Genomic DNA, 12,288 nt, shown 5'->3' with positions numbered 1-12,288 from the left:
TCTGGGGTCCTCTGTCAGACAGGGTCCCTCACACCAGCTGCCCTGAAAGGGTTAACCCGGCAAACACACACCAACCCCTCAGGGTGAGAGCCACTTTGCTCCCACCTACCATCGGCGATATAAGGCTCTAACAACCTGTTTTTATTCAGTGATTAATAGGCCACGCAGCTTAATGTCAGAGAAATGTCAAAGACATTGTTGCTCAGGTAAATCTGGGGTCCCTTCCTCGACTCTGGGTAACTACATGAATGGCAGTGATGAAGAGGGGCAAGCCCTGAGGTCCTGAATCTTCAAGGAGAAATGAGCTACCAGAAGAGACCACATATCAGCTCAGATCTATTTGGGAAAGGGGTAAATACTATTTATTAGAAGCTCAATAAAGAGACAAAGACCAGAAGCCCACAGAGCTGGAACAGAGTGCTCCCCGTTTTCTGGTCGACACAGGTTAAACTAGAGTCATCTCAGTAATGCTCATTTGCAAGAAGCTAGTCTTTATTTACGAGACTTTTAAGTCTTTATGCTTAAAGAATATATATAAGGTCACCTCAAGTACAATGATATCTTGGGGGGTAAACTTTCTGTGAAACAACATCGTGTTATATAAAGAAGGAATAGTAAAACATAATTTGATTTACTAATACTTAGTCCTTAATGCTTTTCAGAAACCTCACCCGCCGTGTGCAGATACACTTAAGCTCCTTCCCCAGGAAAGGACACCAACACAGGGCAGTGGCCTCCCACATTCCAAGATGGAACTGCACTGCTGACAAGAATCCAGTCAGCAGCTAAGGCCGAGGCAACGCCACCGGGAGAATCTCAGTGCCGGCATCACGAAAGACAAGGAAGCCACACTACCTGCTCTGTCAATAAAGGTAAGGATCTCTCAGACCTGACCCACTCAAGACCCAAGGGACTGGCTTCACGGCCAGCCGTAAGGATGATGCACACCTTGTCCCGACATCTGACAGGACCAACCACCCCCCACCCAGGAAGGCAGGACCAGGACCAGGGTCAGACACCCCGGACAAGAGGGGCACACTGGGCTGTGTCCCTACCTTGCCCACCCAAACTAATGGCCTTCCTTGGGGCCATCCATGCGGGATGCACCAGAGGACCAGGAAACAGAGACGCCCGGATGCAGGGGTGTTGGAAGAGCAAGTTAAGGGCACCAGGATCATCTTCTGCTTCACAAAGGCACTTTCAAATACCCTATTTGTTTCTCGTAAACTCCCAGCAAGAGGTCAAGCATACAGCATCGTCTTCAGTGTAGACAAGAAATGGACATAAACTTAGAGAGACAGCCTTGCCCAGGGCTAACACAAGTTATCAGGCTCAAGCCAACACCAGCACAAGAAGGGCCACCCCTCAACATGCCCCCCAGTCCAGGGGCACCAGGCTGGCTCTGTCGGTGGAGCATGCGACTCTGGATCTCGGGGTTGTGAGTTCAAGCCCTGTGTTGGGTGTAGAGATTACTTAAAAATAAAATCTTAAATAAATAAAAATCAAAAAAACAAACAAACAAAAACCTCTCCCGATCCCAGTTGGGACACTGTATGAAGTCAAAGTGGATGTGGGAAGCTGACTGCTGCTCTGTGGTCAGCCACCTCCTTACGCTCTGGTCAAAGGCTTCAAGTGCTGCGCTTCCTGCCTACACACCACAGAAAGTAAGCAATCAGGGTGGCCATGGTGCAGGATGGGGACGGCAAGGGGAAAGCTGCACCCTCAGGAGGCGAGTACCTCCCTCCAGGTGACCAGGAGCACCTCTGACCCCACGAGGGATGTCAGGCAATTCCTACCATCAGCCTACGTGCCAACAAGAGGAGCATAATCTCAAATTTTCCTTAAAAATATAATTGCGTCGGCACAGAAAAAAGATACGTACCAAAAGGTTAGTAAGTCATCTCCAGCTAGTGAGTTTATGAGAGGTATTTATTCTCTTCACTGCAACTTTATACAGCTGGCCTGGCCCTTGAACAACACAGGTTCGAAGTGTATGGGTCCACTTACATGGCGACAGACACAGCACAGTACTCTAAATGTATTTTCTCGGCCTTGTGTTTTTCTTAATAATGCTTTCTCCTCTCCAGCTTACTTTAAGGATACGGTATAGAATATGTACAACATACAAAATATGTCTTTTTTTTTTTTTAGGGTGTTTTTTTCTCCTTTTTTTTTTTTTTTAAGGTTTTTAGTTAATTATTTATTTATTTTTGAGAGAGAGAGAGAGAGAGAGAGAGCGAGCGAGTGCACAAGCAGGGAGGGGCAGAGAGAATGGGAGACACAGAATCCGAAGCAGGCTCCAGGCTCCGAGCTGTCAGCACAGAGCTGGATGCAGGGCTTGAACTTGTGAACCCTGAGATCATGACCTGAGCCGAAGTCGGACTCTTAACTGACTGAGCCACCCAGGTGTCCCTCAAATATGTCTTAATTGACCATTTACATTATTGGTAAGGCTTCTGGTCAACAGTAGACTACTCGTAGTTAAGTTTTTGAGGAGTCGTAAGTTAGACACCAATTTCCAACCACGCGGGGGGTCAGCAACTCTAATCCCTGCGTTGTTCAAGGGTCAACTGTATATTGCAAATATTGTTTGTAAGCAAGTATTGGTTTTCTCACCAGAAAAAAATACGACCACTGTTTTGGGGAAAAACAGTGTAAAATGCCATATATGATATAAATTATGTGAAGTATACACGGATGGGAGGACAGGAAAGCACATACACATGTTAACAATGAACGAAGTCAGGGGAACTGTTTTTACCCAAGTGCGCCTGTCTGGGCAGGCCTATGGGTATTTTCCAGATATATTAACTTATCATTACTTTGGGAGATTCTGACATCAGCAGAAAATTAAGATCAAGGGAGTGTTCAATCCTCAGGACTCCTTGTGTGTAATACAGGAATCTCTTCACTTTACCAATTTCAACTTTGTGATTTCTGGGGGTATGGTCACATTTTGCTGGCCGGTGAAAACAGGCCAGCAATGCAACCCCGGTTTAAGATTCTCATATTTCACGTAGAAATATAATCACTTCCCCTAAGCAAAGCTCGCCAAGAAAATAATAAGACCACTGAGTCCTAAAATTGCATTTATTAATAACCTCATCTCTTGCCTACATACCCAAACTCATGGTTTCTAGCTTCCCCCTCCTGCCTATGCTTTTGAGGATGGTGACGATTCACGAAGCAGGATTTTAACCACGTGAATCCCGGTCGTAATCTGCCACTTTCACAACCAATTTTAGCACTTCGGTCTGCTAGGCGACTGTCAAGTCTCACAGCCCTTAGACAACAGAGGCCTCATTCTTGGGGGACATTTAAGAATCCCCTTCCTCACCCCCAACCTCAGAACCCTATCAAACATGCCCTGACACCCACAAAGAAAGGCCAGGCAGGAGGGATCTTACAGGCGGCTTAGCGGAGAGGCTTCCTTGCCGAATATATTCGATCGCAGCCTCAATGGAGGTCAGGCAGTATCCCAATTCATCTTTTGCTGAGCTGCTAAATCTGAAGTTTTTGATATAACTCAGGTTTGCCATCCTATCAAAAGGAAGAAAACAGTTTCATTGTTGTATATCCCATTCACACCTCTCCACAAACAGTGCAGTCACTCAAGCTGGCGTGAGTGACTGAAGTCCGTTAGCTCCGGGGACCTATGACTGCTACCCCCTTAACCTCTAGCGCATGTGCAATTAGGAAAATAAGAAAAACCACCTGGTCCTTTCCTGGAGTATGCTAGTTTTGAAAAAGCTGATTACTGTAAAGCGAACCAGGGGTTCCCATCGGAAGAGGATGGGCTTTGGAGTCGGAACTGAAGCCAGCTTCCTGTTCCATCACTGACTAGCTGTGTCTTCCAGAACAAGAAACATAAGCTCTGTGGGCCTCAGTTTCCCCATCTGGAAGTGGAATGACAGCCACCCCCCAGAACGGGTGTAGGGCAGGCACAGCAACGGACTCACAAGGGGCGCTCAATCTCCTGCAGTTAGACTAAAACCATTTTGCTATTTTCAAAAAGTATTTCAACAGAAAATATTACCAATTAGGGATCTCCGTTTTCACAAGCAAATATAACAGGACCGATAGCAGATCATCAGCACACATGGTCTCCAAGTTAACTGCAGGAAGGAAACACATGTTCGAAGCCAGCATGAGATTCAAACAGACCAACAAGCATATCAACTCCCCACCATCATCCAGCCCACAAAACCACAATCCAGTACGGCTATGCCTCAGGGAGCGGCTCAACTCTATGATTTTCTTTACAGTGTCCTAAATAGACGTCACATTTGAGGGGAATGCCTAGCATTCTCAGAACACGCGCAAAAGAAGGGGGTTCCCAGCAGACTACCCCTCGCCACCTTCCAGGACGGTTAGAGTCAGTGAAGGTGGGCAGAGGTGTGCCCAGAGCCACCTCGAAAAGCCTCTTCCCTCCTGAGATCATTTCCGTTTTATGTACTGCAGATCCTAATGCTCACACTTAGCCCGTTTCCATTTTTTCCACTTCGAAACTTTAAGGACTCCATTCACTAATCATTCTAAAAACTCGAATAGCGCAGAAGAGCAGTCTGTGACTGTCTCTCCCATCCCTGCCAGGCAGTCTTCTTCCCCCAGACGCTACTGCTGTGGCTTCCCACCTGCCTCTCCAGAGACAGTCTAGGAACTCGCCGTCGTGCACATACAGCCGCCTCCTTTTTCTGGAATGCTGTTAGAAGTGCACCATATACACTCCCATTTATTTCACTCGATGTGCTTTGAAAAGCATCCCCTATCTGGGCACACAGATATGACTCCCCTTTCCTTTTTTCGTCTTAGCTTATTTTGCTTTACTTTTTATAATGGAAAATGTTAAGCATACACAAAATTAGGAAGAGCGGTCTAATGAACAGTCAAACCCCCATGTACCCATCACCAGCTTGGCTCATTTTTCTTTAAGATTGAAGGTGTTTAATTTTAGCCAAGGAATGTTATCAACCAAACATTGTCAGACTGGAACACAACTGCAGAAGGGGCCAGTGGACAATTCGGCACTGGACCAAACGAATACCGCCCCCCCCCCCCCGGCCCCAGTGCTGTGACAGGTTCAAGAGAACACACAATAGGAAGTTTAAAGTCAATCATACACGCTCCGGCACCCAGGCAAGTTCAGACTCGAGCAGACAGTGTCATTCACTTCGCAAAGTCAGGTTCTCAAAGGACCTACGCAGCTTGGATTCTGATTTATGTATCAGCTGCATGATGTCCATGCAGGTGTGGGGCAGCCTGGCTCATTTTTGAGGGCGCTGCTTCTCTGCCACCATTTTCTTACCCGAATCATACCTCACCTACCTCTTCACCCCCATTACGAGGCACCCACACATCAGAGCAGACTCCAGGGGGCTCATGCTGGAACAGTCTGCTGCACGTGAGCCCATCTGTATGATCCTTTAAGATAACACTGCTCCGGGGTGCCGGGTGGCTCAGTCAGTTAAGTGGCTGACTTCGGCTCAGGTCATGATCTCATGGTTCGTGGGTTCAAGCCCTGCATCGGGCCCTGTGCGGACAGCTCAGAGCCTGGAGCCTGCTTTGGATTCTGTGTCTCCCTCTCTCTCTGCCCCTCCCCAGCGCATTCTCTCTCCACGCCCCCCCTCAAAAAATGAATAAACATTAAAATAAACTTAAAAACAAATAAGAGAACACTGCTCCTTGACAGATCTGCATGTGGATGTATCTACGCCCCGGCCGGCCCCCTGCCCCAAGCACAAACCTCTCTGGCTGGGAGACTGTGTAATTAGCTGTACCACCTTCCGCAAACAAACCAGCTTCTGCTGCGGAGAGGTGCATTTGTTCAGCTGAGCCAGCTCTCTCTTTGCACGAGGTATGTTGAAGCTGTGAAAAAATTTGGAAAGTGACAACTTAAGACCACAGTGTAAGGGCCCTTCTTCCCTGGCCTATTACACTGCTTCCCACAAACTGTAAGTAACAGAAAACACGCACAGAAACTCAGAAGCAATCTGACTCAGGTCAGTGGCAAAACTCAACACCTCTGAATGTCCCACTCAGTATGCAAAATGATATTATAGCTGCACCAGAAAATTAGGGGGAAAAAAAACAGTCCTCAGCCCTAAAGTGAAATAGCTCCAAGGGGTTAAAACAGTTTAAACATAACCACTTTAGATAGTTTTGTATCTTAATGGAACGGAAATTAACTCAAAAGCCAGTGCCTCTCTGGCAGGCCTCCCTCAGACAGGCAGGTGAGGAGAGACGCCCGCACACTGGACCCACCTGGGGGAGCGGTGGGCCTGCCAAGAGACCAGCTGTGCCAAATCCCACCCTGGAGCTCCCAACCAGCTGGCATGACAGGTGCAGGAGGGTGACAGCCACAAAACACTCATCTGCCAACCTCGGCCCTTTATCTCTGGTCACAAATACCCCGCACTGCTCCTCAGTATGAATTAAGTCAAACCAGCGTGCGGCCCCTGCCACTGAGAGCCCTGCTTCCAGAAGAAGCAGCCCCCGCCGCTGAGGACGCCAAGATGCTGCAGCTCATACCCTTACCTGCACTCAGGTTTCACACCAATATCCTTCTGCTGAAGATCCTGAAGGCTTCTTGTGATTTTGTTAAAGGCAGCATCCTAACAACAGATTTTTAACGAGGCTTCAGATTTCTTAAAAAGTTTCGAAGGCGGCTTCCAACCGGGATGACGGCGATTTAGAACCTACCTCGCTTGCCTCCATGGTCCCCACATATTTAAAGATCAGGTCATAAATATCGTGCTGGACGTACATCTGTGGAATCAACGAACAGACCCCCGTTTGGGGTGTGCAGAGGTGACAAGGAGCGCCCCCTGGCACCGCTGCCTTCTCGCCCCTCGCCGCCCTGACCTCTTACCTCCACCGCCTGCTTCAGCAGGTTCATCTGGGCCTCCTGCTTGGCAAGCATTTTCTGCGGAACAAGAAGGTACCACCGTTAAAGGGCTTAGATCGGCATGTGGGCAAACCGTAGTTCTGTCTCTCGGAGATCCTGCTGCTTACCAGGTGAGAGTCCCTCAGAAGCTGCTGGAGGCATTTGGTGTAGAGAGCATTCACCGAGTCCTGTGCAACACAGAGAAACCGGTCACTCTCACAGTCCGAGGCCACGACACAAAACCCAGAACGTGTAATGTGTCCCGGAGTGAGAACATCTCGCAAGATGCATTTCCTGTATTGAAGTCCTAATACAAGCTTATCAAATAAATTATGTGATTTTTTTTCAATTTTTTTTTTTTTTTTTTTAGCTGTATATGCATGAAGGGCAGGAGAAAATTTCCTCTGGGGTTAACATAGGTGATAATAATATTCATCTTTATATTTGTCATGTTCAAGCGTTCTTCGGTGGCTTGTACTACTTTTAGAGTTAGAGAGAAACATTTAAACAAAACTTCCAACAGCGGAGGCAGCAAAGTTTCAGAGTGAACTGAGAGGGATCCCCATGCTCTTGAACTGGCCTGAAACAGAGCATGTCTGGCAAAGCAAGACGCAGCTACTGACTATGTGATGACGCAGGCTCTTTCTTTCACATTCCCGGAATGTTCGCTGGAAAGAGGCAATGCTCCTATCAAATCTCTCCGCGTGTCTTCCCAAAAACTCTCTCACATCTTCGATGGTTTTCAGGGAAAAGGGATCTGAAGATGTTGAAGGCTCTTCTGAAAAAGAAACAGAGGGTCAGAATGGCTGAAGCCTTCACAGTTTCCTAATGGGGCAAGTACCACATCCTTTGCCCTGCTTCCCCAGGATCTGGAGCCCCATCTCCCAGAGGAGGATAGGAATTATTTCAAGATTCTACCCAAGAGCAGCCCAGTTACAGGACAGCTCAGGGTCCAGAGAGCCCGGTCCTCTTGAAGCCCTTTCCTTGGACAAAACAATTTGGGACCATGGGCATGACCCATGAGGCTCTTGGTGAGGAAGCCCTGACTCCTAACAATAAAGGCCTCAGAGCACATCTGGCACACTGTTATCTCGATTTCCTGGAACAACTGAAGAATTATTATTTATTAAAAATAATTAGCTCTCTTGGGGTGCCTGGGTGGCTCAGTTGGTTGAGCGACCGACTTTGGCTCAGGTCATGATCTCATGGTCCGTGAGTTCAAGCCCCACGTCAGGCTCTGTGCTGACAGCTCAGAGCCTGGAGCCTGCTTCGGATTCTGTGTCTCCCTCTCTCTCTGCCCCTCCCCCACTCATGCTCTTTTTCTCTCTGTCTCAGAAATAAATAAACATTCAAAAAAAATTTTTTTTTGAATGACTCTCAGAGAGGCACAATAGTGAAGCTGGAGGGCAATGACGGTAAAGAGCAGCTCTAAAGCTGAGGCCCAGTCCAAGCCAGGACTCCCGTTCTGCACAACTCCAGGGGGCAACATTCACACAGAGATCTACATCAATATTGCCTCCCGGAGTTGGGTAACGTCCAACCTGTGCAACCATACACGGCAGACCCAAGCCACATTGTCTTGGCTCTGGATGACTTTTTGATTAAGTCCTGGGGGAGTTACTATAACGTTATGCAGGTTTCCAGTGGGCTCTTGAATAGTTTATAGGATGTTAATAACAGCTTTGTCAGGAGGAAGCTCAAGAAACACAATTCTCCAAATCAGGAGAAAGGGGTTTTCTCCCAGAATACCTGAACTCTCTCTCTTTTCCAAAGGGTGGGCTATACACAGTATGCTGAAACTTTCTTCTTTCTCATTGTAGAAAGTTTCTTCAAAGAGAATGGGCACTGAGAGAAGACAGGCGAAGCCGGCTCCTAATTTGATCCTGTTTCCTTGTATAAAGACATCCTGGAACAAGAAAGGCGTCCCTGCACCCACAGCCGGTGGTGCCCGTCCATCCGCTCTCAGCCTGGCCCCTACAGCGCACTTCTAACCTTCCCGCCTTCACTCCAGTGTGGGTTTGCAGTGGGGCGGGGTGGGGGGGGGGGTGGCACGCATGAATACTCTTCTGTTTTGCTTTTTGATACAAAACTGTTTTCTTTCCCCTTTGCTCACCCTGCAGCTGCGGCTCCTTAGTACTCTGATCCTTTTTAAATATTGTGGCAGAGAAACATGCTGCTCTCAGAGCAGAAGAAAACCTGTGCCTCTGGGAAAGGGGGAAGGAAGAAGGCTCTTCTAGAATGATCCAGCATGCATGCGGCAGTCCTGCCCACATTCACCACTCTGGCCGTGGCCGGGGTGCCCAGGCAGACAAGCCATAAGCCTGACTCCCATGTTCTCTGTGTGGATTTGGATTCCTCAAAGAGAACAAACTCACAGTGACCAGCAGGGCTAACAGGGCTGCTGACCCCGGGCTGGTGCACCGGTGACCCTGTGTCCCGTCCCTCCCCTCCCACCACAGGGCTGACGAGCCCTGGCTGCCAGGTCCGAGGGACCAAGCCACAGCACCAACACCAGTGCACCTGGACCCACGCCAGGCCTGGCGAGGAACGGACCTCCCCGTCTCAGAATCTTTCTATCTCAACCTAAAAAATAAGAAAATGCAGGGCATTTGGGTGGCTCAGTTGGTTTAGCATCCGACTCTTGATTTCGGCCCAGGTCGTGTCTCACGGTTGGTGGGGTCGAACCCTGCGTCCGGCTCTGCGCTGACAGGATGGAACCTGCTTAGGATCCCCTCTCCCCCTCTGCCTTTCAATCTCTCTCTCTCAAAATAAATAATGAATGAAAACATAGACCCCAAAGTTAAACATCAACAATGAGACAGACAACATGTCTCCGGTCACGATACACTGAGAAAAATGAAACACCCTTCCCACCATGAGGAAACCTCTGAGAACCCCATGCCGAGGAACAGTCTACAAAGCAAAACATAACTGTCAATGTCACGAAAGACAAAGACAGCCTGAGGACTGTTCCAAATCGAAGAAAACTAAAAAGACCAACAACTGAATGCATTGCATGATCCTGGATCTAAAAAGAAAAAAAAAAGTTTTTTTCTATAAAAGGGAATAACTATTTGTATCATTAGCACAGTTTGTATGAGGACAGTATCCTATTGATGGTAAATATTGAACAGTATCCTATTATTAAATTTCTGGATTGTGATCACTCTGCTGTAATGATGCAGGAAATCCACGTTTTAGAATAAAGGGACGTGGTGTCTGTAACTCACACTTACTTTTTCTGAAAAAGGTTCCGAAAAAGTAATGATAGTGTGTGGGGGATGGGAGAGAGGGACAGACGAAACAATGGGGCCAAAATGCTAACAGTTGAGCTGGCTGGGGGAAGAGTATATGAGAGTTCCTTGTACTTTACTGAAACTTCCTGTAGGTTTGAGATGATTTCAAAACCGTGTTTTTTAAAGATTTAAAATTCATCCCTGGTGTCCAGTTTGTGGCCCGGAAACCAATGAGCTCTCAGGAGCACTTATCAGCAAGAGGCCCACGGGCTGAGGGAGAGATGCCTGCCCTCCCCACCCCACCCCCTCCCTGTCCCAGGCAGAGGTCTAGCCAGGCCCTGCTCATGACTAGTATCTCCTCCCACACCACGGGGCTGCTGCTGTGTGTGTGTGTCAGAGCCACCACTTAACACAGATGGGACAGGGTGAGAAGCAGGTCTCCCTGCCCTCCTCCCCCCCCCCCCCCCCACCTCCCAAGCACTGAGAGAGTGACTCAGGGCGACCCAAAAAGAGATGAATACCTTTCCATTCAAGGTCTGAAAGTGTTCTTCCACTGGTACCAAAATATAGGACTCAAACTGACATGTAGACTGAACACTGCTTGACAAGCTTCCCTTGCAGGGCACCAGGACCTGGAAAAAACAACAAGGGTGAATGCTAAGAGATGGGCCACGTACAGCTTTGGCAGGACGGGCTGCATCCAGCTGTGGGGACCTACTGGCTGACGGAGCCGAGTGATGGGGGTGATGAAGTCCTGGTGAAAAAGCTGCGCTCCCCACCTGGGAAGAGGGGCAGGCGGTCACAGGCGCCCTGGGTCCTGCCCCACGGCCAGTGCCAGGCGCCCCACTGTATTCTCAGCAGGCTCAGGGATGGTTCCAGATGAAGACGGGGTAGTTTGGGAAAGTGAAACTAAGAAGGCACATGTAGTCCCACCACCTGAACGAGAAACCCTGCACCTCAAAGACAGCTTCCTTCCTGTCTTTTTTCCCTGCCTTTTTTTTTTTTTTAAGCCTAGTCATGATCATAGTTTGTAATGTGAGCCGCAGAAACACAACTTCCTGTGTGGACTCTCACCGTCACCAAGGTGTCCTGGCGTGCCAGACTCTGTCTTTGGGGCAGGCTCAACATGAGACGTGAACTTTGGCCCGACCGTGGCCACCACGCCGACTGGGCACCAACAAGCGAGTCTGCATGGCTCAGGGACTCTCTCAAACTCAAGTGTACCCAGAAGGAAGATGACGGCCTAGTCCCTCAGAGCCCCCTCTCCTAAAGCAACCCAGCACAAAGCAAACGGCTTCTGCACATATCCCCATCATACATACATGCCCAAGGAAACTGAGGCTCAAGGGAGCTGAGGAAACTGTCCAGGGTCACACAGCCAGTGAGTGGCGGTGCCATGACTCAAAGTCCTGCCACTTCCTGGAGCCAGTGCTGGGAGCTCAGCCCAGGGCTGGCTGGACGTCCCCCTGCAAAGACACCGTAAAACTCTGCAGCCGGCGAGAGAGGCTGTAATCAGGGGCTTCCTCAGGCAGGGTAGGAAGAGCAGCATGGCCTCGCCCCCCATGGGGGACAGGCCAACTCCTCGCAGCAGAAAAAGGAGGCACTTGTTGACAAAAGAACACAGCCCTGTCGATGAAGTGGCTCACCCCTCCTAAAAAAAATCAAGACTGAATCAGATCAACGTCTAGATTTAACTACCAATCTCAGGAAACGCAGGAAACAGAGGACCACCGTCAACACCACCATGGGACTGCAACTGGCAAAAGTCAAAATGCAGGAAACTACAGGGTGAATGACCCAGGGGAATGAATCTCAAAGAAAGAAAGGAAAGAAAGGAAGGAAAGGAAAGGAAAGGAAACGGGAAGGAAGGAAAGAAAGAAGGAAGGAAGGAAGAGAAAGAAAACAAGAAAGGGGAAGATAAAACTAAAAAGACACACAAAGCTGTGGTGATGGTTTCAGAAGGCTACACAAATGTCAAAACTGACCGCATCTCACACACGCAGCATGTGTGGCTCTGCGTGCTCCAGTTTAGCTCAGCAGTGAGGAGAAAAGACAGACTTAAAGACTCCTCAATCCAACATAACTTGTGGACCTCCTCTGGATCCTGATCTGAACAAACCCACTGCAAAACAGACAAACAGACAAACAATTACGAGATGGTTTGGGAAA

At 48.6% G+C, this 12,288-nt stretch overlaps 1 protein-coding gene across 4 annotated transcripts in view; it reads right to left on the bottom strand.

Moving 5' to 3' along the window:
• ANKRD27 (ankyrin repeat domain 27) overlaps positions 1-12,288 on the bottom strand; it is a 52,717-nt gene that overhangs the window by 24,562 nt on the left and 15,867 nt on the right. For all 4 annotated transcript variants that reach the window (XM_043599100.1, XM_043599103.1, XM_043599101.1 and 1 more), the window contains exons 3-12: positions 10,641-10,751; positions 8,633-8,789; positions 7,507-7,661; positions 7,012-7,071; positions 6,869-6,922; positions 6,700-6,765; positions 6,535-6,611; positions 5,744-5,865; positions 4,037-4,115; positions 3,408-3,540 (exon numbers count right to left, since the gene is read on the bottom strand). In XM_043599100.1, coding sequence (XP_043455035.1) covers positions 3,408-3,540; positions 4,037-4,115; positions 5,744-5,865; positions 6,535-6,611; positions 6,700-6,765; positions 6,869-6,922; positions 7,012-7,071; positions 7,507-7,661; positions 8,633-8,789; positions 10,641-10,751 — 1,014 coding nt within the window. The remainder of the gene's footprint in view (positions 1-3,407; positions 3,541-4,036; positions 4,116-5,743; positions 5,866-6,534; positions 6,612-6,699; positions 6,766-6,868; positions 6,923-7,011; positions 7,072-7,506; positions 7,662-8,632; positions 8,790-10,640; positions 10,752-12,288) is intronic.

This window comes from Prionailurus bengalensis, chromosome E2, assembly GCF_016509475.1.
Source record: "Prionailurus bengalensis isolate Pbe53 chromosome E2, Fcat_Pben_1.1_paternal_pri, whole genome shotgun sequence".
In the NCBI taxonomy this organism is placed as follows: Eukaryota; Metazoa; Chordata; class Mammalia; order Carnivora; family Felidae; genus Prionailurus; species Prionailurus bengalensis.
Note: the sequence above shows the minus strand (reverse complement) of the source record. Positions and strands in the feature narration are given on the sequence as shown.